The sequence below is a fragment of the Xiphophorus hellerii genome, chromosome 10 (assembly GCF_003331165.1).
Source record: "Xiphophorus hellerii strain 12219 chromosome 10, Xiphophorus_hellerii-4.1, whole genome shotgun sequence".
NCBI lineage: Eukaryota > Metazoa > Chordata > Actinopteri > Cyprinodontiformes > Poeciliidae > Xiphophorus > Xiphophorus hellerii.
Window position 1 is genome coordinate 9,222,304 of NC_045681.1, and position 25,867 is coordinate 9,248,170.

Consider the following 25,867-nt stretch of genomic DNA (forward strand, 5'->3'; position numbering starts at 1 on the left):
TACATCATTTCTAGTCAGGCAGCATTGTTTGCCTTCCACTTAAAGCTAAAACACAAAATATTAAGGTGTGTGTTCACTTCTGCTCGGGTTCACAACAGTTTGAAGCACTCTGGTTTATAGGAAGTAGAATATCAGGGTTGGTTCTATAAAGTTTATTTCATACAATAACTGCCTGATTGCACTTTTAGTGTTTTCATAAATAAGGTTATGTCTAAAGCTGCTATTATAATTTTTTTTATATCTTTCCTCTTAGGACAGGCTATTAACAAACATGATGGTGTGTCCTCTTATATATATCCTGATAATATTCAGCTTTAATGTCAAAAATTTCTCCCTTAACCAGCTGCTCATTTACCTCCAACCATTCATTAAATAACTATTTACAAGTGTACTCTGATCAAACATAAACCCTGATATACTTTATCTCTTAAACGTTTCAAACCTGAAAATCCTCATTACAAGTATTGAATTTTAGATTAGCAGCCAAGATTTTATGTCCTCAGGACTTGATTATTGCTGCAGCCGGTTACTTGTTTTAATAGGAAGAAGCTTGACTGCCTCCTAGTGGCTCAAAACGCCACTGCAAGGATTTAACTGAAGCTCAATAAAGGGCCCACATGATGCCTGTTTGGTTATCTGTGAAGCTAAGCATCAGTTTTAAGATCCTGATTTACACATTCATAGCCTTACATCATGGCCAGACTCAGTTGGAGACATTTCTTTTGAAACAACCTTTTAGTTAGATATAGTTTTACAACCAAACATTTAGTTTTAATCTTCTTTTGTTGAGGAAAAACTGAGAGCTGTGCAGCAAGTTTATGGTCAGCCTTCTGTTGTAAATCTCCTAAATCAAAATTGTTACAAACTGGGATTTTATTGACCAAAAGGTTGTAGTCAGGAGGAGTTACTTCTCCCTTTGGCGTGTTAAATATTTCCATTGTTTTTAGGCTGTTTGTAACTTCTTTTAAATGTGAAATGACCCATTTTAAACGTGCAACAACCTCTAGGGTGGTACAGAATGACAACTGATTGCTTTAAATGTGTGTGAGCTGCGTTTGATTCAAGTGGAGCTGAAATCATTGTCGTTTATGTCTTTAAATATTATTTTATTCTCTACTTCTCTCAAATGGCAACTTATTAACTACATAACTAAGATCGTAGGGGGTTTTGAGTAAAAAGAAATGCGACTGGGATACATGTGGTATTATAGAAACAGCTGCAGATCTGATTGTGTCCTGTTGGTTGCTCACTAATTATCCTGTTTCTGCTCCTTTGGTACATAACGCGTGTCAATCCTCCTCCATTTCAAACAATAACTTCTCGTCTCCACTTTCAGCGGTGTTATTTTTGGGGTGGGGCAAGTAAAAAATTAACTGCCATTTGCAGCCCAGAGAGGTTTTCTGTTATTGTCTCTACCCCATAAAATGTGTAAATTTCCCTTTAGGTGGCAAAGCCAAAATAACAAATTTAATATGCAGCTGTTCCCTAAAGGGTAACAGAGGAAACATCTAGGGGGGGGGGGGGGTTGTGTCAAAAATATTTGTAAATTCCTTCATGTTTAACATGTTAGCATGGTGATACATTGAACCAGAATAAAAACTGTTTGAATTGGGGCTTTCTTGATGTTATTTTAGAGAAAACAAAACAGTAAATATATCAGAAATGTCTTTGAATTCTTCCTTGTAAGGTTCTGTCTTTGTATTTTAAATAAAGAATGGCTGATAATTGTTTTAAATTACCGCTTCTAAATGCCTGGCAGTTCATTCTGCATGTTCTGTTGTGTAGATGTGTAACTTTTATCTGAAAAACAAAGTGATTAGAATTATATTTTTTCATAACTAATTACTTCCTTACTTATTTATTTACTTGCCTTATCACCATTGTTAATTGCCACTCTTTTGAAGCCAGTAGAGGTTAATAGCAACCATCTGACATAATGTGTATTTCTCTGCAGAAAGACCAAACTGACAGCACCACCTGTTGTATTTTTAGGGTAATTACAGTTACGTGCTTAAAGTTACATTTTAACTAAACAATCCATTTAAATTTTGAATTTTGAATGATGACACATGACGGTGGCAGCATCATGCTCTGAGCAGTGTTACATAAAATGTTCAGAGAATATGTAAAACGCAGGCACAGGTACAAATGCATGGTCTAGATTAAACCATATTTATGTTTGAAATGAACTATTTAAAGGCCAGGAATTAATCTAATTGAGAATTTTTATCCAATTTGACTGAATTTGAGGTATTTAGCAAAGAAGAATGTGCAAAACGTTCAGTCCATAGATCAGTGAGGTGTGACTAACTTTCTGGCTGCCATTCGATGAGAGCATGATGTTCCTCCTGTCTGTACGTCGCCAGTAAAATGGTTAAAAACATTTAACATATGAGCTGATTTTCCATAATTGAGCTTATGTATATAATGTACAGTGTTTTTTGTCACCAACTGTGTGTGTAACGAGCTTCGTGTGCGGAGGAGCGATCAGAAACGCCAGAGAACAGATTCGATGTGAAGCAGGCAGTTTTCTTGCCTCATGGCAGGGGGCGCTCGTGATCCCAGACATTGGTTTTGTGACTCCATGACTGCAGAGTAAGAGACAGCGCGCCAGCGATACCGTAAATAAGTCAATAAGTGCAGCGATATATTTATTGTTTTTGCCTCTCTTCCGACGTCAACAAGGATGACTACATTTTTACACTCAAAACAGTTTTCTGAAGTGGATTTTCAATCGAAGCAGGAAATAATAACTGAAGGAAGACCAACACAGGAGCTGAAAGGTTTGCTTCTGCCACAGAGATCACTTATTAATAATCGCAAAATAAACTTTAAGCCTAAAAACACACCACTGCAACAGACTGAATGTTTTGTGTGGGAAATATTTGAGTGGTTTTTTGGTATTGAATCCTGAAACTTAAAGTGACGTTGTTGTCAGTTGCTATGGCAACGAGTCTGTTTGTAGCTTGGTCGATACAGAGAGCGAGAAACAAGTGTGTTTTTTTGTTTTTGTTTTGTTTGTTTGTTGTTGTTTTTTTTTTTTTTTACAAATTTTGTTGCATAGGGACCCACAGACATTCACTTTGGGGTGAGGTGTTTTTTGAGTATCATAATAATTTATAAGGTTATTTGTGATCATAATAAGAAGATAAAAAAACATTTTAGACGGAGATTGTTCTCTTTTACTTTTTTCTTGCATTTGCAAATTTATTTATCATTTTCTGCAAGTTCTTCCACATGATAAATTGATTGAATGGCAAGTGGAGTGAATAGTGGACTGAATGGCAAGAGAAATGTGATTTCTTAAAAAGTAAAAGAAATAGCACCATCTGATGGATGGATTGAGTCCCTACTAGCAATGCTTTTCAAGGTGTCTTTCCGAAACTCACTGAAAATCTGGAATGTTAATTACAAAACCAAGAACAAATATTCTTCTTTCGATTATGGGCATTCATTTTGTATTATATTCTAAATTTGAGTCAATAAACACAGCTTTTTGTTTGTCTGTTATGCCTTACCCGCGCAACTAAAACGAGGGTGGACGGGGAAGACAGTTAAATCCCATCATGCATTGCGTCAAAATCTTTTAAAAAAAAGGTTTCCTAAGACAAATAAAGTCAAATTATTTTCATTAAAATTAAGTGAAAACATATTCTATGATGTGTTCAGATAATGTACGTTGCTTTATGCATCTTCTCTTTTTTCCCTTTCTGAGACCGTCAGTGAAAGCTACATATCCCTGAATATAAGGGCTGACTGTCCCCTTTGACAACAGTACACTCTTGTTTCTCTTCAGATCGTATAAATCTTTCGCCTTTTACTAAAGATTTCCGTGGAGAGGAACAATAAGAGTTTGTCTCAATTTTTGAGCGCCCTGCGAAAGTAGGGCTTCCAATTACTGTTATATATTAACTCCATCTGCTTACATGTAGATAAGATTATAGATATATCTATGAGTAATACATGGGCTCTCACTGTAAGTATCGCGAGTTTTCGGTTGAGCAGGAAAATAAAGCTTATTGTATAAATCCTTATTTCATAATCAATGAAAACTGGAAGTGTTTAATTTAATCTCATAACTACGTACGTAATTTCACTATAACTGAGCAATTACATGTGATCAACCGTAACAATTATATTACTTCATAATTTATAAACAAATGCAGATTTTTTAAAATAAAACTTAGTTTTAAATTGAAATTGTTTACAATGTTGGATTTTTTAATTTTTGTTACCTTTTCACATAAAGTTGAAGAAACTATTAAGATACACTATAAAAAGAGGCATGCATGTTTTGTCACAATTTGTTGTTAAATCAGACTAAATTTCCCCTGTTTTAGGTCAGTGAGATTATCAAAATTATTTCTGTTTCTGAAATACAGAATTATTGTGGATTTTTATTTATTTTATTGTCCCTTTGGGTTTTTTTGTAATTTATTTATTTCATTTAATTCTTATCTCAGTCTTAAATACATAGCAGTAATCCATTATTTCTTCTTATAATTAGTTCTTCTGAACACAGTTACGGCACAGGCTGCTATGAAATGAAACATGAAGGGCTTCTTTCATTTTTGATTCTTTTTTTGTTTTATTTAATAAATAAAGATGTTTTAAGCAATGGAAATTAGACATTTCTTAAACTTTATGCCTTTTTACCCAGCGACAACCTCTACGTCACATTATATTAAATTTATCATTAAATCATTTTCAGTGAATTAACTTCTGGTGGACATTTATGGAATATGGCTACAATCTCTGCAGATCCCACACATTCTGGACACAGCATACATGAGATATTTTGAAGTGATTTAATCTTGTTTTCCTTTTCTGTAAAAAGTATTCTGTATTTAAATATTCGCAATATTTTAAATTTCCCTTCTTATATCTTCAATTGAAAGTTTAACTTTTGTGGGGTTTTTTCTTGAATCAAAACACAGACTCCAACAGGCAGAAGCCTCCAAGCATAACACTACCACCACCATGCTTAGAGGTTATTACAGTACATTTAGGATTTAAAAGCTTCACATAATCTTCTTGTTATTGGTTTCCCGTCGTTCTCATTGTTGCTCAATCCAATAAGTGGTGTGAAACAGCTCCTTTTTATGCTGTCAAAGAGAAACTATGAGCTCCAATCAATCACAATCATTTATCAGAAATTAATAGGCCTCAGTCTTATCAAGTTAAAAGTAATTCTGATCAAAGTATTAAAGGATTTTCTACCAAATTTTGATTATTTTAGATTATATATGTAATTGTGACTATGTCTGGAGCATAGAAAACTAAAAAAAAAGTATACTTTTTCATTCAATCTTGTTTTTTATTCTTCAAAATCCATGTTCATGATGAGTGTGTGTAAACGCACTACTGTACTTGAATTTATAATCAGTGAAACCCAACCATAGCAGCAAATAAAAAAAAAAAAGGTGTAAGCAGTTGTTAGAATAAATAACTGATAAATTCTACTTCTATTTTACAAAATGGACACTTAAACTCCATCTTTTTAGGTCCAACTTGCTGGTAGCTGATATTTGGGTATGATTTTATTGCATACCCAAAATCTATTTCCCTCACCATTAACACACCGACGTGTACCGCACCGTTTTCCAAAAAACTGCTTGGTGAGGGTCCAGGTCTCTTGACACATACAGTAACCCCATTAAGTGTAATTCTGGCCTTTCCTCCGTGGTTTATCCAAATCACGTGACAGTGAAGCTGGTAGGAAGGTAGAAGAAGGAAAGAGGGGGCGGCTCATATGGTTAATGTTGAAGAGAAACTGCATCAGGTCAACCAAAGAGTCGCTAAATCAAACAGGAAGCTCGGCCATTAGGTTTCAAAATAAAGCTCAGGAACGACTGGCTAAGCTTTTTGACCTTGTTTTCTTTTGTTTTTTTAAATTATTATCTAATTTGAGTAACTTCTGACATTGTGTTGTAAAAATATTTCTTCCCCTTTAACTGTTTTACATTTTGTCACATTACATAAAATAAAAAAAAACACCAATATATTTGTGAAGTGAATAGAAAAGTATGCATTGCTTTTTCTTTACACATAAAAATCTAAAAAAACAAAAACAAATGCAGCATAAATTTTTTTTTGACTTTTGAACATTTTTTTAAATCTATAAGATCTAGCTCCCCCCAATCAGCAGCTAACTGCATGCGCAGCTCCACACTAAAAAATAACCACAAAAGTACAAAAAATGTTGAATTAAAAATATGGCTTATTCAAATCAATTGCAAATCATCTTTGATTGTGTTTTGTTTGAAAATATTTGTACTGTAATGCTACAGTTTTGCCATAAATTAAAGAAATGTATTTATTTTTAACTAGCTAGCTAGGAAGCTAATTTGCTATGAGCTTAAAAACCTTAGTTCAAAATGTCCCCTTTCATTTGTCAAGGCAAATATGTCTGAGATCGTTTAAAGATTCTCAACGTTTTATTTTTTCTTTGTTTCATTAAAATATTGCATGTGGTTTGCTTACATCTGCAAATATGCTTGTAAAATGTATATCTATATAACCCGGAATTGTGTCACATATCTGAGCTAAAACTGGAATCACCACTGGAACTGAGGTATTTTAGGGAATAGAAATTTAATTCTACGGAAGGTTTTGACTGCCAGAAATAGGAAATAAATTCAGAAGCAGTATCTGGTTATAACAAGAAAGTTTCTTGTTTTAACAAGTTTAAGGGGATTAAGGAACATATTTTTATATCTCACTTTAACGAGATATAAATCTGGCAGGTTACGACTTCCTAAAAGTGCATAAAGGGGACCAATCTGAGACTCCATTTATTCACTCTGTTCTTCCAGGCAGCACTCAAAAAGGTGTTGCTGTTTCACTTTTATGACATTCTCATTTCAACGAGAACATATTCTGGTTTTTATTATATAAATCTTGTCATATAATGAGTTCTATATTTTATTACATTGACAAAGTATCTCATTAAAATGAGAAAGTTTATCTTTTATCCAGTTTTAAGGATTTTTGTATCATGTTATAATTAGGTATTGTTTCAGAGTTTGTTCCTTTACTCTGGCAGGTAAGTGCTTCTGTATAGTTCAGAGTTTAAAGTTAAATTTATTATTTTTAATGGTTCTAATCCGCTTCCATATCCTTCAATATTACCATTCAAAAGGTAATGTTCTAATAAATCTTTCTGTCAATTTTTTTTTCAAATATTAGTTACGTTTCAACTCCGCTTCTGTTTATTTTTATTTTATACTGTGTTGTGAAAAAAAAAATAAGAGAAAACCTTTAGAACTCGGAACTTTATTTTGAAAATCCCTTCCGGAAGTAGTGTGCTAACGCTGTCGGTCTTGACTCAGGTTAAGTCAGCTTGTCTGCATTCCTCTTCTCTCCCCACAGCCTGGCCGATAGAGACAGAAAGAAAAGAGAGAAGAGGAAGAGGAGGGGGGGAAGAAAACACACATTATTATTCACAACCGTATAGGATTTTATGAAGCACGGAATCGACTCATACCGGATACATCAGGCCACGAAGCATAAGCATAACCCCCCCCTCCGGTTCAGACGGCTCCTTCAGGACTACAAAACAGAAAGAAAGACATAGATTTGTATTTTTTAGTGACGGGACCTTTCCTTCGTGTACTTGTGCGTAGCTCAGCTATCGAAAAGCAGCTTCGTTGAGACAGCCTACAACCTTTTCTCGGCGGATATTTTCTCTCTTTTTTTTCCTTTTCGTTTTTTTTTTTTTAAATGAGGATTTGCAAGATGGCTGATGACAGCTAGCCCCAACAAGGACAGAAAACCGCGACGTCCCCTTTAAGAACAGGAGGGTATATTTTTGTATTTTTATTAGCTAAATATAAAAAAAAAATATGGCTGCCTCAAAAAAGCTATGAGTGTAGCTCTACTGAAAGGAGTCTATCCGGTGTTTGTGTGTACCTGTGCTACGGTAGAAAATGGTGAGGTGACGTCTGAGGTAATTTAGGCGATTTAATCGAGATAAGGAAGTGGGACGAATATGTTGTTAGCTAAAGGCTGAGGCATCGATAGGCTAATAAGATTTGAGACCAAAGTACAAAACAAACGGTACATTTGGGGGAGGGAATGGTGGTAATAATCATTGTTTGAAGGAGACATTTGATAGATGTGTCAAAGCGAGAGAAAGAGAGGAGAGGAGGGGGGAAGCAAACGGCTCTGCAACGACAGCCAACATTCCTGCGGATCCTAAAAGCCTTTGTTTTGTGCGCAGGAGCTGGACTGGACCATTAAAACGATTAACTATGCAGTAAACAGCCTCGACATGATTTGCCTGGGTGTAATTTTCAGAAGAGTTGGATTATAAGGCCTTTTGTTGTGAGAGAGAAAATTGGATAAGGCAGAAAGCAGAGGCCTTGTGTACATATATATTCATCAAAACAGAAATATTGCTTTGTGTGTGTGTGTGTATGATTAAAAAGACAGAAGGTTGTGCTTGGGTTTTTTTCCCCCCTCTCATCTCAGCAATACGACGGGTTTTTCTCAGCCTGCGGCCAAACGATCGCAGGTTGTGTGTGATTAGATTGCTGCTGGATGCTTATTTATAATTCAGCGGACAAAAGCATTGCGCTGCGTACTCATTATTGAGGGAATCAGGCGTCCTTGAGGCTCCTATGGAATACAGTCACATTTTTCAGAGGCGTTTCTCTGTGTGAATAGAGAATAGGAACCAGGGTGTGGACCTGAACAGCCCTTTTTTCATTCTGAATTGGTTGCTATAGTCGTCCATAATCCGTCGTTAGGTTAGGGTGAAGGCCTGGAGTGGCAGCAGGAAAAAAGATCAAGATCCCTGTCATGTGTCACATGGAGATGCATGCCTCTGGGTGATGGTACGCTGTTCTCTGTGCCTTGGTTTTACCTGTAGCGGACGGGGTTTGGTTCTGTTCTGTGAGCACACACTGAATCACTGAAGGCAGGTCTGGTGGTTCCGAGTGTGACTTGGAGGAAAGGAAAGCACTGCTTCCTGTAATCTGAACAGCGTCACCCTGTCTGTTTTATGTGTTGAAATCCACCTAGGTATTTCGCCTGAAGCCTCCTTTAGCTCAGTTTTCCGGGAATTTGCCTTCATGCTGCATTACTAAGCAATACTCGTCATCTGTCAGGGAGGGTGTGCATACAAATATTGATCTTTCTGGACTCGGTTTTTGAGAGTGTCGGGTTTCCATTGAGAGAGAGACGCACAAAGCGGCCTAAAAAAGGTCTGATTTGTATGCCTGCCTGCACCACCATGGCCTCTGACATGGCTGAGACGTGGAGGAACTGTTTTGAGGAGGAGCTCATCTGCCCTATCTGCCTGCACGTGTTCTCTGATCCCATCCAGCTGCCCTGCAAGCACAACTTCTGCCGGGGCTGCATCAGCGAGGCCTGGGCCAAAGACTCCTCGCTGGCTCGCTGCCCCGAGTGCAATCATGCCTACACGCAGAAGCCCAGTCTGGAGAAGAACCACAAACTGTCCAACATAGTGGAGAAGTACAACGCCCTGAGCGTGGAGAAGGCCAGCACGCCGACGCTGCAGTGCATCCTGTGCCGCCGAGGCCCGCCGCTCCCTGCGGTCAAGGTGTGCCTGCGCTGCAATGCCCCGTGCTGCCAGTCCCACATCCAGACGCACCTGCAGCAGCCGTGCTCGGCCCTGGGGCACCTGCTGGTGGAGGCGGAGGCCATCAAGGCCTGGACCTGCCCGCAGCACGACGAATACCGGCTGTACCACTGCGAGGCCGAGCAGACGGCGGTGTGCCAGTACTGCTGCTTCGCCCGGTGCCACCCCAGCCACGGCCACGCCGTCACCGACGTGGAGCTGCGGCGCAACGACATCAGAGTAAGACGTACTAATCAATCACACATCAATGCTTTCAATTTAATGTTTAGTTAATCTATAAAGACGAACTCTATTCTCTCCAGGCCTTGAAGATAAATTGCCTCATTATTGTTGTTTTTGAAACAGTAAACTTACTTTTGTAAAGAACTCTTTAAACTAGAAGTGGAAGACATTTTAAATATCCAAAATGAGACACAACCAAACTGAAATAAAGACAACTCACAACGGAAACCATAAACAAAATGAATTATAAAGTCTCTGTAATCAGAATGGAAATGATTAAACTCATTCAAATTTATCATACGATTAATTGCAACAGGCTTAATCATCTCTCAAATTTCTGATCAAAAATATATAATGAATTGAATCTGATAATTGAGTCAAAATCAATTGCGTACATTCCAGTTAAATCCAGTCAGATTCACTTTTTAAAGCCAGGTGGTTAAAGAGTCTCTATCTCAGGAAGCCCAGCCAGTTTCATTGAGTCATTGAACGAGTTGCAGTCGCTCCTTCTGAGCAAGCATGTGGCGACAGTCGAAGGGAATCACTCCCTTCCAACAGAGAAACATTCTGTCAAAAGTAGGGCTGCAACTAAACGACTGAACAGTTCATTAAATCGGCTTATTTCATTTAAGCATTTTATACATATAAACCAATAGTTAATTTTCTTTTTTTCATAAGAAAAGAAACACTTTATTGCCTACGATGCAATAACACTACATTCCTTTACACTTGATCATTTGTAGCATCTAAAAAAAGTTCTAACATCAACAAACGAAAAGCTCTAACCTTTGTGCTTGACTTAGCATCAATACATCAGCTAGTTGTTTAATAAATGTATAGCGAAAGGTGCTTATGTTTTTACACAATTTGAACCGGGATAAGATAAAACTATGCCACTTGAGGAGTTTTGTGTAGAACATATTTTCAAAGTTTTCCTGTCTTAAATAAAAAATGTGTATATTTTTGCCCAGTTTTGTATAATTAACTGCTCTCAGGCTGTTGATACTTCTGCAATTAATCGATTACTAAATTAGTTTACAGATATTTCAGTAGCCAATTCATCAGGATTAATCTGGTTAGTCATTTCAGCCCTTGTCAAAATGGATTCATTTTCACCAAATGCTGCAAGATAACACACAAGAAGTAGTATAATAAGAGTCAAAGGAGGGTGACATGTTGCAAGGATGATTGATTATGTAGCTTAAAAATAAATATTGAATTTAACTCAAATTTTAAAAATTGTGCTCAGAACTGCACTTAGGTTCTGAAATGTGTTTCAAGCATTTTTTTATTATTTGTGTAACGATGGGAATGACCATTGAATCTCTGTATATTTTGTTGGATTAAAAATGGCTGCATCAAAGAGCCTGCAGCACATTTTGGACTAGAAAACGGTTTATAATCCTTATGGGAGAAAAACTGTGAGCTGGCCAGTCAGCACTAAAAAAACAAAAACAGAAATCGGTATCAGCCAATCATTGCACCGCTATAAGCAGTTAAACAGGCTATTGGTCGGTTTCTCTTTTCCCTAATTCACACCTCTACCTCCTACTCACTAAATAATTATCTAGAATTTAATTTTTTTTTGTTTTTCAAGTTTTCTTTTGAATTCTAAACAAATGATCAAAAGTCAAATCTCTTTTGTTTTTAAATTTGATCTCATGTGTTTGTCTGAAAGACATATATTACACCCAATTTCCATTATTTATGGCTTTAACGCCCATTTGGGCGAGTTAGCTCTTGCAAAATATGACAAATATGACCCTAATCAGGCCAAAAATAAACACAAGCAACCTCCTGGGAGTCAATTTTAGGCATTGGAGCCAAATGACACCACTTCCTGACAGCTAACTGATTAGATCATAAAAAAACCTTAAATCATCACTTGCCACAGCAGCTATGAAACATCCCTAAAATATTCTGTGGCAATCGACTCCTTTTCATATCCAGTTAAATCCAGAAACGACCAAAAATTCAAACTGGCATCCACTTGTAAATTTTCCAGATCTGACTTGTTGGAGTTTGTCAGATTATCGGTTATCAAAAAGGAAAGTTCAAGTGTTTTGATAATGCCGCTTCACTAACCAAAAGAGTGTTCTTTACATCTACTTTATATTCTTAACATCAACATAACAAGTGCCACATTCTGTGATCTCTCGCTGTCATTTAAAATTACTTGACTGGAGAAATTTGGGATGAAAATCTGATGGGGGGGAAAAAAAAAAAAAATCAAAATAAGATGTTCATGTTTTTATGAAATGCGTGCATTTTGAGTGCTTCCACTCTTATCCGGCATGTTTTCAGTTGCGGCCCTTTCCAAGCCTCCATTCTCATCTGTTGGAATGGCAAACAATGCGGTGGAGGGAGGAACAATGAGGGCCCCTCAGAGGGCCTTATCTCCCCAGCACAGGTGCATCCGAGCACAGGGATCACCAGTTGTCGAGACGAGGGGGGGCAGTTGGAGAGAAGTCGAAGGAAAGAGGGATTAAAGTGATTCATCACTTGCCTCTGCGGACTTTTCTGTTTTTTTTTTTTTTGTTTTCAACCTATTCGGTTTCTGGGGGAGGGGTCCGGTGTGCTCACCACCTCTGGTTCGCACAGGGGTCACACCGGTTGCTCTCGCCGGTTTTAAAAACGTTTAAATAAGGTGTGACAATACAGTTTGGCCGAGAGGAGAAACACGAAGGCGTCACTGCTCGCTGACTCATATAGTTCACCCAACATTTTTAGGTGTCAACCATGACATACAAGGCTGCCTTTCCTGTTGGTAATGCTATGACTCAGCTGTATGTACAGTTAAATATCCTCTGAGGGTCCGTGACATGGCCGTCGGGTGGAACTATTAAAAACTGAACAGAATCTTCTACTTTTACTAACATGCAATATTACAGTTTTACCCCAAGAAACAAGAAATGTATAGAAACTACTTTTTAGAGCTGTAACTGCTGGTTATTTTAATTATCAATGAATCTATCTATTGGATAAGAAAAAGAAGAGCACAATCTACAGATTTTTTATTCAAGCTTTCTTTATACAATATTAGAAAAACATTAAAAGATGCAAATAAACAAATCAATTCCTTTTTTAAAATTAGAAAATGAAGATTCTATTGCCTAACAAACATTTTTTAGTGAACACTTAAACATTTGTAGCAAAGCAAAAAAAAAACTTCTAACATCAACACATAAAAAACTTAGTGTACAGTAACATTGATCTGTTTATTGTTTTTGATTAACTGATACATGGACAGCAAAAGGTGCATAAATTTTGTTTTACAGAATTTGAACCAGGTGAAGCCAAAACCAAGATATTTTTGTCGTAAGTGGAACATGTATGTTTTTGGTTTTTTAAAATAGTTTTGGCTTTGTGTTCTTTCAGTAATTTGACTTTTTTGAATCTTTATACTTCAGTTAACCACAATTAACCAATTACTAAATTAGTTGACGGTATATATCAATAATTGATTCATCACAATTAATCGTTTCAACCCTACTACTTTTGGTGTTTTCTACCTTTGGATATTTATTAAAAAATAATTTTAAAAATGGAAATTTTGAGGGTATATTTTTTATGTTCAATGATTGCACAACCCTATAGGCTACCAGGTCGGGCTAATAGAAACAACACACTTTGGTGTGGAAGTTGCTCCTGACGGAAGGCGAAACAGCAAAGGTGTTATGTTTTATCTTTTTCAACTTTCTGCATTGAATACTCTGAACTTGGAAATATTGACAGCTTTTGTTAAACTAAGGCTTTGTTGGTCTGTTTTTAATGTTAACAATTCAGCAGCATTAACATCTTAAATGTTATTGGCTTAAAATCTACACTGTTATCATTTTCCTTGTTTTAACATGTAACCTCTGCTCCCAATATAAATAATTACTGCTAGAAAGACTGGAACAAATATATTTTCAAAGCTGCTCTTATAGCTTTTAAAAAGAGAAATTAGTATCAGCAGGTTACGGCTTTACAGAATTTGGCCACCAACTTGTGATCGGTGGATCCCTACCCATCACTGTTTTGTTTATCTTTGCAATCTGGTGTTTTTCATGCGGTTTGAATTGTGAGTAATAAAACATTTGTAAAAACAAACATCAGCAGAGTTCTCACCGTCCAAATCCAAAAGATTAATGGATTAGTTTTTAAATATAAACCTTGGTTAGGAAGCCATTTGTTGTTTAAATGTGGTGTTGCTTTTACTTTTTTATTGCCATTTCTAAAATGCCCTACATTTATTTGTCTAAAATACCTGCCATATAAAACCCCATCAACCCTTTTTTCCAATAAACTTTTAAAACTAACATCTTGATTTTGATTTCTAGTGTTATAAGGCAGTTAAAACTTACAGGGAAAACAACTAAAAGGTGCCAAATCAGGAAAAAACCTGCATGTTTCCATTCTTATGTTTTCAGATAAATGCAGACATAACACTGAGCACGAATGGCCCTGATTAAGTTTTAAATATTCTAACTTGTGCTGTATTGATCCAGGTTATTCGATTTGTACCAGATGGTTAAAACAGGTCTGACGAGCAATTTTATATTTGGTTGCACATAAAAAAATAATCAGGTTATTGGTGCTGTTGCAGAGATTAATATATAGTGGCTTTCCATCTCTAATAATGTTTTGTAGGTGTTGTTCTTGTTTCCCAGATAAATTCCTTAGAGATCAAGACTTTTTTTGATCTACAGCTCATGTTTTAACCAAGACTAATGTTTTGAAAAATCTATATATTGCTGCACAATACTGGTAATTATTGCGATGCCAATATCAGTTGCTATTTTCTTTCTTTGTCCAATTGGAGCATCTTCTCCTGTAAAGCTTTGTCCACCTGGTTAAATATTACATTAGCATGTAAAAGGCAAGTTTGTGATATAGATATTGCACACGCTGATATTGAGATGTTATTTGCACTGTATTGCACTGAAATGCTGTAGAAATAAGAAAACTGACAGTACAGAAAAAGTACAAATATAAACCAGCTTAAAAAACTGTTAATGCATCATTGGGAAATATGTTGCATAGAATGGGTGCCCCAAGGATCAAAATGTATAAATAATTGTACATTTAAGGTTGAGAATATGAGATTTAAGTGTCATGTAATGTAATGTGGAAATAATTTAAGTTTATCTGACGTTTGAAGATTTAAATTCGAACAGATAATGTAAAATTGCTTGCCAGTTGGGCATGATAATTTGTTTCAATAAATTTTTTAGTGTTTTTACTTTTTGTCTGTTTGAAATAAATAATGACAGAATAACTTTCTGAAATTTTAAATCTTAAAATCCATCCAGACTGTCATGGTCTTTATACTAAGAGTGCCGTGCACTGCACTGCTGACGACAGTGTTGGGGCGTCTCTGCTGCAGCAACATGTTTAGCATTGACTTTGGTGATTGGCTAATTCCTTTTAGCACAACTTGAACACAACAATAAAAATTTTTGAAGCAAATAAAATGGTCCAAGTAAAGCAGTTTTGTCATCCATAAATTTGTTTGCAGATGCTAGTACGTCACATTTATGGACGTACTAGAAACACGCAAGAAAGGTTCCAGCTCAAGACTTTTAGGTGCAGAAAAAAACAAATGTGATTGTGTTAAAATTTTTAACACGTTAAAATCTTTGTAATTAATTAATTGAAATTGACACTTTAACGTCCTGGTCCTAATTTTAATATAATGTAAATATTACATTAAAAGTAATTATGTTTTCATTTATTCATTTATTTATTTCAAACATGTTTTTGAAAACAAGAAATCAGTAGGACAAAAGCAAACGTGCATACATAACTAAGAACAAAGTAATAATAATAATATTTAATGACTCAATATTTATCAGAAATTTGTAATTATGTGACTTTAGTCAGCCGTTCTAGGACCAGGAACAGTTCATCCATATATTTAGATATTTGCCATTTTGTCCTCATGTTGATGATGATGATGGTGGTGCACTCACCGCCCTGCAGCCCCTCCCTCGCCCTGCTCTCCACCTCTATCAGCCCCCAAACCTCTTTCACCTCCCTCTCGCCATCCAGCAGCCACCCAAAGCCAGACCCGACCTTCCCCCTAGCCCTCCTCTCCTGCGCTGATGGAAGGGGCTCTGTAGTGAAATGACAGCTGAAGAGCACCCTTCCTCTGTTTTTTAACCTCTGCTTCCCTCCCCCAAAGGTATCCCATACATGTAGCTAGACACGCCCCCTCCCCCTCTTCCTCTTCTTCCTCCTGGTCCTGCGCTGACTTCTGCTCAGAGCCTAACTCAATCAGTCAGCACAACCAGGTCACCGTCCTGGATCCAACCAACTGTGCATGTAACAGAGCTATGTAGGGCAGCGATTCCCGACCATGTGCCGCCGAGACCCGACACTGTGCAGCTTTTCCTTCCTATCAGCCTCTAAAGCAGCTGATCACTAATGGTGAAATCAGCTGCTTTGTGCTGGAATGCCTCTGTGCTGAGGATGATGATGGCATGTGAAGAAACCTTCAGCTGGAGGGAGCAGCTGATCATTTAGGATTCACTCTCTCTCTCTTTAGGCTTGGCTGCGAAATTAATGCATGTTTTCTGTTTTACTTGTGAGGATATTTAAGTTTGCAGATTATCCCCAATACTAAATCGATAAGGATTGCAGAATGTTTATAGATGAGCAGTTTTGAATAAAGAGAAGTATTTTCATAAGTTATGATAATGTTAGGTAACTGTATTTATGTAGCACATTTTCAGCAACGAGGCAGTTCAAAGTGCTTTACACAAATTACAAGGAAATACAAACAAAACAACAAAATCAAAAGAAAGACCAAAAGATGAGGGTAACAGCAAAAAAGAGAAAAGTACAAAAGTAGTGCGTAATTTATAAACTAATAGAGGTTTCTCTGGACCTTAAGTTTGTTCTGGATTAGAGTATAAAAGTAAATGTTGTTTTGGGTTAAGTTCTAGATTTGTATAAAGCTAAATGTTGGTTCTCCATGTTTGATTCCCGTTCTGGGTTGCTGAGTAAACTAACGCGTGTTTCTCTGGGTCTTGCTCCAATATTAAAAGTATAAAGCTAAATTTTGGTTGGTTCTCCATGTTTGATTATAAAACTAAATGTTGGTTCCAGTTGTTCTGGGTTGCTAAGTAGATGGTACTGTCTAAGTTTGTTCTAGAGTTGTAAAGTACAAAGCTAAATGTTGGTTCTCCATGTTTGATTCTGGTTCTGGGTTGCTAAATCTTTCTCCGATATGAAAGTATAAAGGTAAACGAATAAAACAGTAATACTAATAGTATTTCTAATGCAAGAAGATTCAGACAATAATAAGACTTATAGGCCTATTTTATTCTTTTGGAAACTCCTCTTTGTTATTCATGTAATTTTTAATGATAATGAACCATAAAAAGTTCTCTTATTGGTGACACTGTGCACATGCTCATTAAGTTTTACTTGCTACCACAAATATTAAAGATACAAAGCGTTTAGTTATTGATTAAATTCAGTACCCTATAAGAGTAGCATAAGGGGCTTAAAAAAATCACTTTGAGGGCCACAAATGGCCCCCAGCCCACACTTTGGACACCATGAGTTGAACAGGTCCAAATAGTTACTTTAAAAATCAGTTTTTTTTCTGCCATTTAATGTTGCACATCATCACATATCATTAAAAATAAATAATGATGATAATAATAATAGTAATAATAATTATTGAAATAAAACAATACTTAGTGCTGGACAATAAATACGTTTTTATCTTTTAATAAAATCAAAGATTTTATTTGTAAGCCAGATTGTCCAGTCCTAATAATAATAATAATAATTAATAAGCACCTATGTCTAGTTTATTTGCAGCTAAAGCTGAACACACTGCAAAAACACAACATATTAGTTTTGTCTTATTTCAAATTTACTAACTCAAATTTTAGAAAAACTACTAGTTATAAATGAAATAATCTGCCAGTGAAACTAGTACTTTTAAAAAAAATCAATATTAAGGAATTATTGACTTTAAAAAAAACTCCTGTATCTTGCTTAAAAAGTTATCTGTATGTTAGTTTTGTGTTATTTCAGGCTTGCTAAGATATTTGCGCTTGAAATTGGATCAGAAATACTTGAAAAGATGTTTTTGTTTTTGCCGTGCAGGGAGATAGTTTGGCTGAGCAGCCGTCTGCCGCTGCTCACATGCCATCCTCCTCCCAGAAATAACAGGTGCTGTTGCTAAAACATTGCCACGGCTCATGGAGCAGCTTCCAGTGGGTGATCTAATGTCTTTTAGGAGGAAAGTGCTGGACGGGGGAGGAAGAGGAGGAGGAGGAAGAGGCGGAGGTGCACCAAGGGGAGAGCAGAGCTGCCGGAGCTTTTTACTGACCATTTATCTATCTCTGCTCTCTGCCTCCAGCTCCCCCAACTTCGGTCCTCACTCTCTAATGCAAACACTAAATAGCTGCTGGTTGCCATGGCAGCATCCCCCTCCTTACCTCCCTAGCAGGGATTGCATGTTGGATGGAGACTAAATTAGCCAGCTCCAGGAGTTCTAGTATCTCTGGTATGGTGAGCGAATGCTTGTGGCTAACTGGAGGTTATAACTTCCCTTTTTTCTTGGCTTTTTTTTTTTTTCCAGCAAAACCTGCTGAGACAGCAGGAGCGCGTGGAGGAGCGAGTGCAGGAGATAGAAGAGCAGCTCTGCAAACTTGACTCTGACAAGTGTACAGTGGAGGTACGTATGAAGGACTTTATTCACACATTTTAGCTGTAAAGCTGCAGTATGCAACATTTATAAACGATATATATTTTTGCAAATTTGACATATAAGACTTGCGGTGTGCAAGTTTTCTGGGTTTCCCCCAGAAAACTTGCTAAGCCCGGGGTTGAGACGCTAGGTCAATCATCCAGCCGGCAGCCATGTTTTTGAGTTAAAAAATGTTTAAAGTTGACAGGAGATTTGAATATATCACTTGAAAGTCATGCAGTTTTGGAAGACTGGAAGGTTAATGTCTGAACACCAACTATAAAGTCTTACAAAATGCAAACATAAAAAAAAAAAACTTAAACAAATAAGCAATGCTAAGCCTGGTGGGGGCACAAGTCAAGCTTGGTGGCCCGCCAGGCTAATAATAAACTGAGGAAACCCTGAGTATGGTATGAGACAGATAATCTGTGAAAAAATATCTAGCTCCTCTGCCTTCTGACAATGAAAGTGAGAAGGTAGGTTTTAATGCTAAGGCTAGTTAGCATGACCAACTAGCCAATAACGGCAGATAACTGGTTTTCCTGTAACTGTAAGTTATTTCTCCGCCAATGGCATTTTTATCAGCGAGTACATTAGGTTGATTGACAGCGCTAAGACCTGCCTTCTGGCTCTGATTGGTTGTTTTTGGTCGGGAGCTGTGCATTTCAGTAGACGGCATTATTAGCTCAGGGATAACATTGGGCTACTAAAAAATATTTTTATAAGTTTTCTATGTTTTTTCCACTGATTTAGGACTATTTTGCACCACTGAATCCAAAATTGACATCCATTTTTCTCAATCATGTCCGGTTTTTATTCTAATTTGGTTTAGAAAAAATCTGATCTTCTCACTAAATTGATGACATTTTTGTGACATTATCACTTCATTTCTGTCAAGATTTCTCATCCAAAAAATGTTTTAGGAGAAAAAAAAAGTTTTATACCAAAGTATATTAACTAAATGATACAAACTTTCTGTAAATTGAGTAATAAACACAGGTAATGGTAAGTACATGTAAATTGAACATTACGTCTTCACTGTGCAAAATTCAGGGCATGAGCTTCTGTTTCTTCGAACGCCTCGTATGCTGAGCAGCAGAAATGTCTCTCTTCAGTCTAACAGTTTTCAGCCGTCATGACTGCATCCCAAACTAATACGCATTTATTTCAGAAAGTTGACCCGATTGAGCAAAACCAACGTGATTTTTGGATTCAGCCCATCAAAATCATCCTAAAACAGTTGAAAAACCCCCAGACATTTTTGTTGGCTGTTGACCAGTGTTATCTGTCTCATACTATGCTTTCACAAAATGGAGACAATTTTTAAAAAATAAAAAGCATATATTTTTTTCTAGAAATATCCATACAGCAGTTTTAATTCACTCTTGAACTGCCCACAGGACAGAGTGTGTGAGCTGAAAGAGGAGGTGCGCCTGCAGTACCAGCGCATGCATCAGCTCCTGGAGGAGGACCTCGGCCGTACGCTGGAGGCCCTGGACCGGGCTCAGGCTCGCTTCTTCCAGGAGAACGCGGCGCAGATTCTGGCCCTGGGGGAGCAGCGGCACGAGGCCCAGAAGCTGCTGAGCTCCATCCACACGGCCTTCAGCAAGGCGGAGGAGCTGAGCTTCATGAAGAACACAAAACCCGTTAAAATCCTCACAGACAGGTGAGAGACCTGAAGCATCTGGATCGTTTAGAGGAGATCATCTCATTTTTTGCCTGGACAGGGAGGAAGACATGCGGCAAATGTCGCCGGGTCCGGGAATTGAACCCGCGACGGACTCGAGGCCTCCAAACGTGGGTCGCGCTATCCCCTACGCCACCACAGCACGCCCTCAGAAATGTTTTATGTCATTTGTAATTTCTTTTTTAGAAAACAAAGTGAGGAAAAATCATTCTGGTATGAAAAAATGTAAAAATTTTATTTTTAAGCCATATGGCTCATATGCGAACTGTTGCATCGATGCAGCGTGTCATGGAGGAGATCAGCAGTGGTGATTGCACATTTTGTCTTAGCAGTGTCGTTTAGCAATTTACTGGAAACAGGAACAAACGAGTTCCTGAACTGGTTCAGTTCACAGGAGGGACCTTGATTTTATCTACCAGATCGCAGACGGCCGTCATAATATGTGAAGGTGTCATGTGAGGGTCATCACCCTAATATGTGAGGGTGATTAGTCAGAACAATTGATGGCTAATTTTGCTGAAATTAGAATCGGATTTGAACCTTTAGCCTCTGAGCTAAAGTAGAAAGATGATTCCATTGTTTTTGTTTTTCTATTGCTCTGGCTTTTAAATCATATTTGATCATTTCTCCTTGAAAAAAATGAAAAATACTGATCAATTCTGCCACAGGCAAAGTTTGTAGCCCAATAAAGCGCAGTGAAACCAGTCATTAAATCAGGGTTTGGCTGATTGGCTGTGCTGTCTTTGGACATGAATGAAACACAAACAAATCACTTACTGTGGAAAATTTCACACTGGACTTTAAGCAGTTTGGATTCTCTGGCTCTCCACTTTTTTATTTTATTTACATTAGTTTTTTCTTCTACTAAACTTTCCATTAATGTTCTTGGATGCAGTACTTTGTGAATAGCGAGCTTCTTTAGAAATTAGCTTTTTGTCAGTGATGATGCAGCATTAACTCGGCATTTCTGTATTAAAAATATTTTTTAATAATCTTATTCAGTATTTAAGTTTTCTTTGTAACTAAATTCCTTAACAGGAAAAAAATGTGTTTGAAGGATATCACTTTGTGTGTCATAAATCAATTTTAACAAACGAGTTTAGCTTTCTGAAGTGAATTACAGAAACAAACATTTTGAATATGTTCTACTTTATTGCGATGCTTCATCATGATTTCTTGCTGTTGTCACCTTGTTGCAGGTCTCAGGCCTGCGTGGGAAGCAGCCTCCCTCCTTACAAAGTGGGGAATCTGAACTCTAAGCTGTTTCTTTCTGAGATCTCAAAGCGAGAGAAGAGCTTGAAGCGAACGCTTGAGGGTAGGCAGCGTAACATTGGCACGTGGAGAATCAACCTCATGGCTGTGATTAAGTTTTTAATCTTTTTAATTTGTATGTTTTGTCTCAGTTCCTCTCACCCCGCCGTCGGCGTTCCTGCAGACCGTCGCCGCTTTCCCCAGTGGCCAGAGCTCCGGCTCCGGGGCGGAGAAACGGAAACATTCCACCGCCTTCCCGGAGGGAAACGGCAGCACGGGGAAAAACGCCACTCCGGGTTTCAAAGACTCATCCTCATCTTCCTCCTCTTCTTCCTCTTCGTCGTTAGCCAAGCAGCCCTACCTGGGGTCCGGCTCCGCCTCCGGAGAGGGCCAGTCCGCCAACCAGCAGACTCTGGGCCCCTGTGCGCCGCCCCACATCGGTGAGGGCGGCGGCGCCGGAAGCGGGAGCGGCTCCCTGACCAACCATCACTCCGGCTCCGTGTTCGGCTCCTCCCACTTCCCGCCGGGGGGCAGCGGCTCCTCCCACTCCTCCCAGCAGGCCGTGCTGCCGCAGTACGGCGGCAGGAAGATCCTGGTCTGCACCATGGATAACTGCTACTGCTCCGGAGTGCCGTCGGTGTCAGGCCACCGCAGCCACCCTCCCTACCCGCGCTCGGGCTCCTTCCCCTGGGTGAGCCCCCAAGACTACCCGCCCCCTCCCGGCCTGGCCTCTGGAGGGCCGTCCATGCAGGGGCTGGCGGTGAGGGACTGGATAGACGCCTCACAGACGCACAGACATGCTGATTTCTACGGGCTGTACGGGCAACCGTCCACCAAGCACTACGTCACCAGTTAACGCAGCGGTTATGCTCTTAAAATAGAGACGGGCACCAAAATAGCACACACCTTTACAGATTTATAAATCTGAAAACCACATATAGTGGCCGAGCTCACGAACACTGCAAAAACAAAATCCGACCAAGTATTTTTCTCTGGTTTCTAGTGCAAATATTTTAGTAAAGTTGAAATAAAACAAAACTAACTTGCAAATATCTTTTCAGGAAGATATAGGAACTTGTTTTAAGTTTGTTCCTTTAATGTTAATGAAAAATTAGTAATACCACCAATAGATTATTTCTACTATTACATGGAGAAAATGTCTTGTTATAAGTGAAATAATCTGCCAAGTACATTTTCAACAATATTAAAGGAATTATTGACTTAAAAACAGGGTGTCCTAACTTTTTACCACATGAACCAAAGGAAAAAAAATTTGGGGATTTCTTTAATAAAAAAGGGATGTTATTCATTTTAGATCCAAAAATTAAAAAGAATTTTGCACACTTACTGTGTTAAGAGGCATCTTGTTTAAAATTTTTAAACTTTTTGGGCTCGCTACATTAAATTTATTTTCAGTACAAGGATAAATTTGAGGCTAAAGAGTTGCTTTCTTTCGAAACGTTTGCTACAAATCAGAAATTTTTAATAGAAACTAGACCAAAAATATTTGGTAAGAGTTTGTTTTTGCAGTGAATGAAATTGTGTTTGCATCTGCACACACATATAGAAGACACACACACACACATTCGGGGGCAGGGTTGATCTGTTTTAATGTTCCTTTAATTTTATCCAGTGTTTCATGTAGATAAAACACAAACTCTGCTCACTTTGGCACAACTCGGCTCTGCGTTTTTACACAGGGAAAAAAAAACAAAAAAACTTTATCTGGAGACAAGAGGGTGATGTTAATCTTTTTATTTATAGAATAGGAATCAAATTGATAGAAAATGAACTGTTATTAGAAATAATGTTTTCATTCTTCTACACAATTCTTCACCGAGGCTAAAGGGAAAAGGAGATAACAGGCTTCTGGTTTCAGCTCGTGTTTCTCTTGATATAATCACCCCTGCAGTTATGCTGAGGCCCAGCTGCCTTATGATGTTCATATATTATTTTTGTCCACAAGCCGACTTTGTTTGATCCTTTTTAAAAAGAGGAGAAGATGGCTGCCACTTCTTCCCGCTCTCTCTGTCTCTTTTTGATTTTTATCAACTCTGCACTTCTTCTTCCTTTTCATTTGCTAAGTTCAGGGATGCGTCGCACAGCTTGAACGCAAAACGCTCTTCCATGGAACACCCACAATGCACTTGTGGACGCCTTCCTGCTACAGGAGAGGGGGGGGACGGGCCTACAGATCTGCGTCTTTGGGGCACCAGCAGCCCCCTAATTCCTTAAACTCCCTTCCTGCTGCCACAAGAGGGCAAACAAAAACCTACGAAGACTTTTTCCCCCTTTCTTTGTGATTACTATGGCTTTGTGTTATTTGGTACATCTGTAGGAATCATGTAGAGACAGAAACTGGACAAACCAAACCAATCATGCATCTGGACGATCTGACGATGCTGTAATTGTACTTCCTGCAGGGCAAAGATGTCACTTCCTCTAAAAAAAACAAAAAAAAAAACAAGCACATGAGCTCTTGGCTTCCTGTTTGCAGCTGAAAGCATGCAAGGAAGAATTTCTGTTTTTTTTAAGCACTCAAACGCAGAACAATGGGGAAGGCGGGGACTGTATGCCGTTTTAAATGACTGTATGAAAGAAACAAACAGCGGGAGGAAGTTTTTCATGAACTTTTTCTAAAAGAACAAAGATGAGAGATGTAAGCAATGATTCATCATCCTATAAAGGAGTTGTTACAACAGCTAACATTATAGCGGGGGGGGGAAAGTATCGTTTTTTGTAAATATTTTGTGAAATGGGAAGTTAAAAAAAAAAGAGGAAAAAAAAGAAAAGTTGCCGACGTGATTTGGAGATGGGTTCCAAATAAACGAATAATTTAATCTGGTCTCTGCTGTTAACTGTTCACGTGCAAATCCCATCATCTCATTTAAAGGATAGAAGTGGTGATATCCTATATTTTTGTTACTGTAAATAAATCCCATAAAACGGCAAACCAAGAAGTGTGTTAGTGTTCAAATACATCCTGTTTCACGCCTTGATTTCTCATTGTGAAAGTCGTTTGTTCCTGGGGACGATCACTTGTTTTTGCAGTTAAAATTGGATTACAAGACATTTAAATTAAGTTGTATTTATAGTTAAAATAGTAAAAAAAATTAAAATAACCATAAAAAAAAGAAATAGAAAAGAGGCCCTTTTTTTTTTTCAAATTTACCATCAACCTACACACCTCAATTTGTTCTGGAAAAATAAATACACCCTTCTTTACAGCCCATGCAAACATTGGATGAGTGTTTTTACCATCAAGTTCACAAGACAATAATGTTTTTCATCTAAACTCGAGAATAAATACTTGTTTTTTGCTTTATATCTCTTTAGAAATTTAAGAAAATTTATATAAAATACATTTAAGATTATTTCAGTGGAAATATAATTGCACCATCATTGGAACACATGGGAAAATGTTATAAGTGAAATAATTTGCCAATGGAACTAGTACTTTTTCATCAATAATAAGGAATTATTGATTTAAAACACTCATATAAGGAAAGATATAGGAGCTGCAGGTTAGCTTTATCTTATTTCAAGTGTACGAAGATATTTGCACTAGAAGCTAGACCAAAAATATTTGGTAACATTTGTGTTTCAGTGTACAAAACATTCTGCAACTTGTCATGGGAATATTATCAAAATTTTAGAATCTGTGTGAATTAAAGTTATTCTAACATATACTGGCAGTTCTTGTTTCCAGAAAGAATTGCTTCTAGATCTAGAATAGCTTGACTAACCCAGAAAAAAATGTTCTTCCCTGGTATAAATCTATGAGTTGTGCAATCCGACAATTTATTTCCACCAACCAGTGCTGGCTGTGGCTTTATCTTACTTCCCTAGGGGACTTCTTTTGGATGGTGCAAACAAGCAGAGAACTACAAACGGCCGTTCATTTTACCATTATGTAGATTTATGCTCAGTTTATAAGAAAAAACTAAACATTAAACAAAGAGGCTAGCTCTTGTGCTAACTTTTATGTCTCACAACAACATAAAAATTGCTTGTAAAGATGCTTCAGATTGCTCAAAATTCGCATACTGACCCATGTTGAGTAGTGAAAACAAATGGACCAATGTAGGAAAGGGAGGCGGTAGACTGTGATTTAAAATGTTTATGCATTACATGCAGTTGATACAGTTGGTGTACAAATGCGACGAGTCAATGTGGGCGTTATGTTCTGCTTTGACATCTACGACTGGTAAAATTCATCACTTCTTGCAAATTCCTGATGGTAATTTTCTGTACAGAGCAAGAATGTTTTTCAAGCAGAGTTTCTGAGTTTCTCGTTTGGGTTCAGGCTTGTAGTTCACGTTAGTCGATGTTCAAAATCGAGACGTATGCGTCAAGCTAGCTCAAGACAAAATGAAAGTTACTGAAAAGCACCGGTGCTACGAGGACGACG

The 25,867-nt window shown here is 37.7% G+C and overlaps 1 protein-coding gene and 1 non-coding gene across 2 annotated transcripts; both read left to right on the forward strand.

The window, feature by feature from the left end:
* Positions 1 to 3,776: 3,776 nt before the first annotated feature.
* On the forward strand, positions 3,777 to 3,890 carry LOC116727757 (U5 spliceosomal RNA). Its single transcript, XR_004340847.1, has one exon. It is a non-coding gene; the product is annotated as a U5 spliceosomal RNA (small nuclear RNA).
* A 3,419-nt stretch (positions 3,891 to 7,309) lies between these two features.
* trim8b (tripartite motif containing 8b) lies at positions 7,310 to 23,923 on the forward strand. The gene is made up of 5 exons (XM_032573781.1): positions 7,310 to 9,823; positions 18,411 to 18,506; positions 19,919 to 20,184; positions 21,405 to 21,520; positions 21,609 to 23,923. The coding sequence occupies exons 1-5, from the start codon at positions 9,218 to 9,220 to the stop codon at positions 22,310 to 22,312; spliced, it is 1,788 nt and encodes a 595-aa protein (XP_032429672.1). The 5' UTR covers positions 7,310 to 9,217; the 3' UTR covers positions 22,313 to 23,923.
* Positions 23,924 to 25,867: the final 1,944 nt, after the last annotated feature.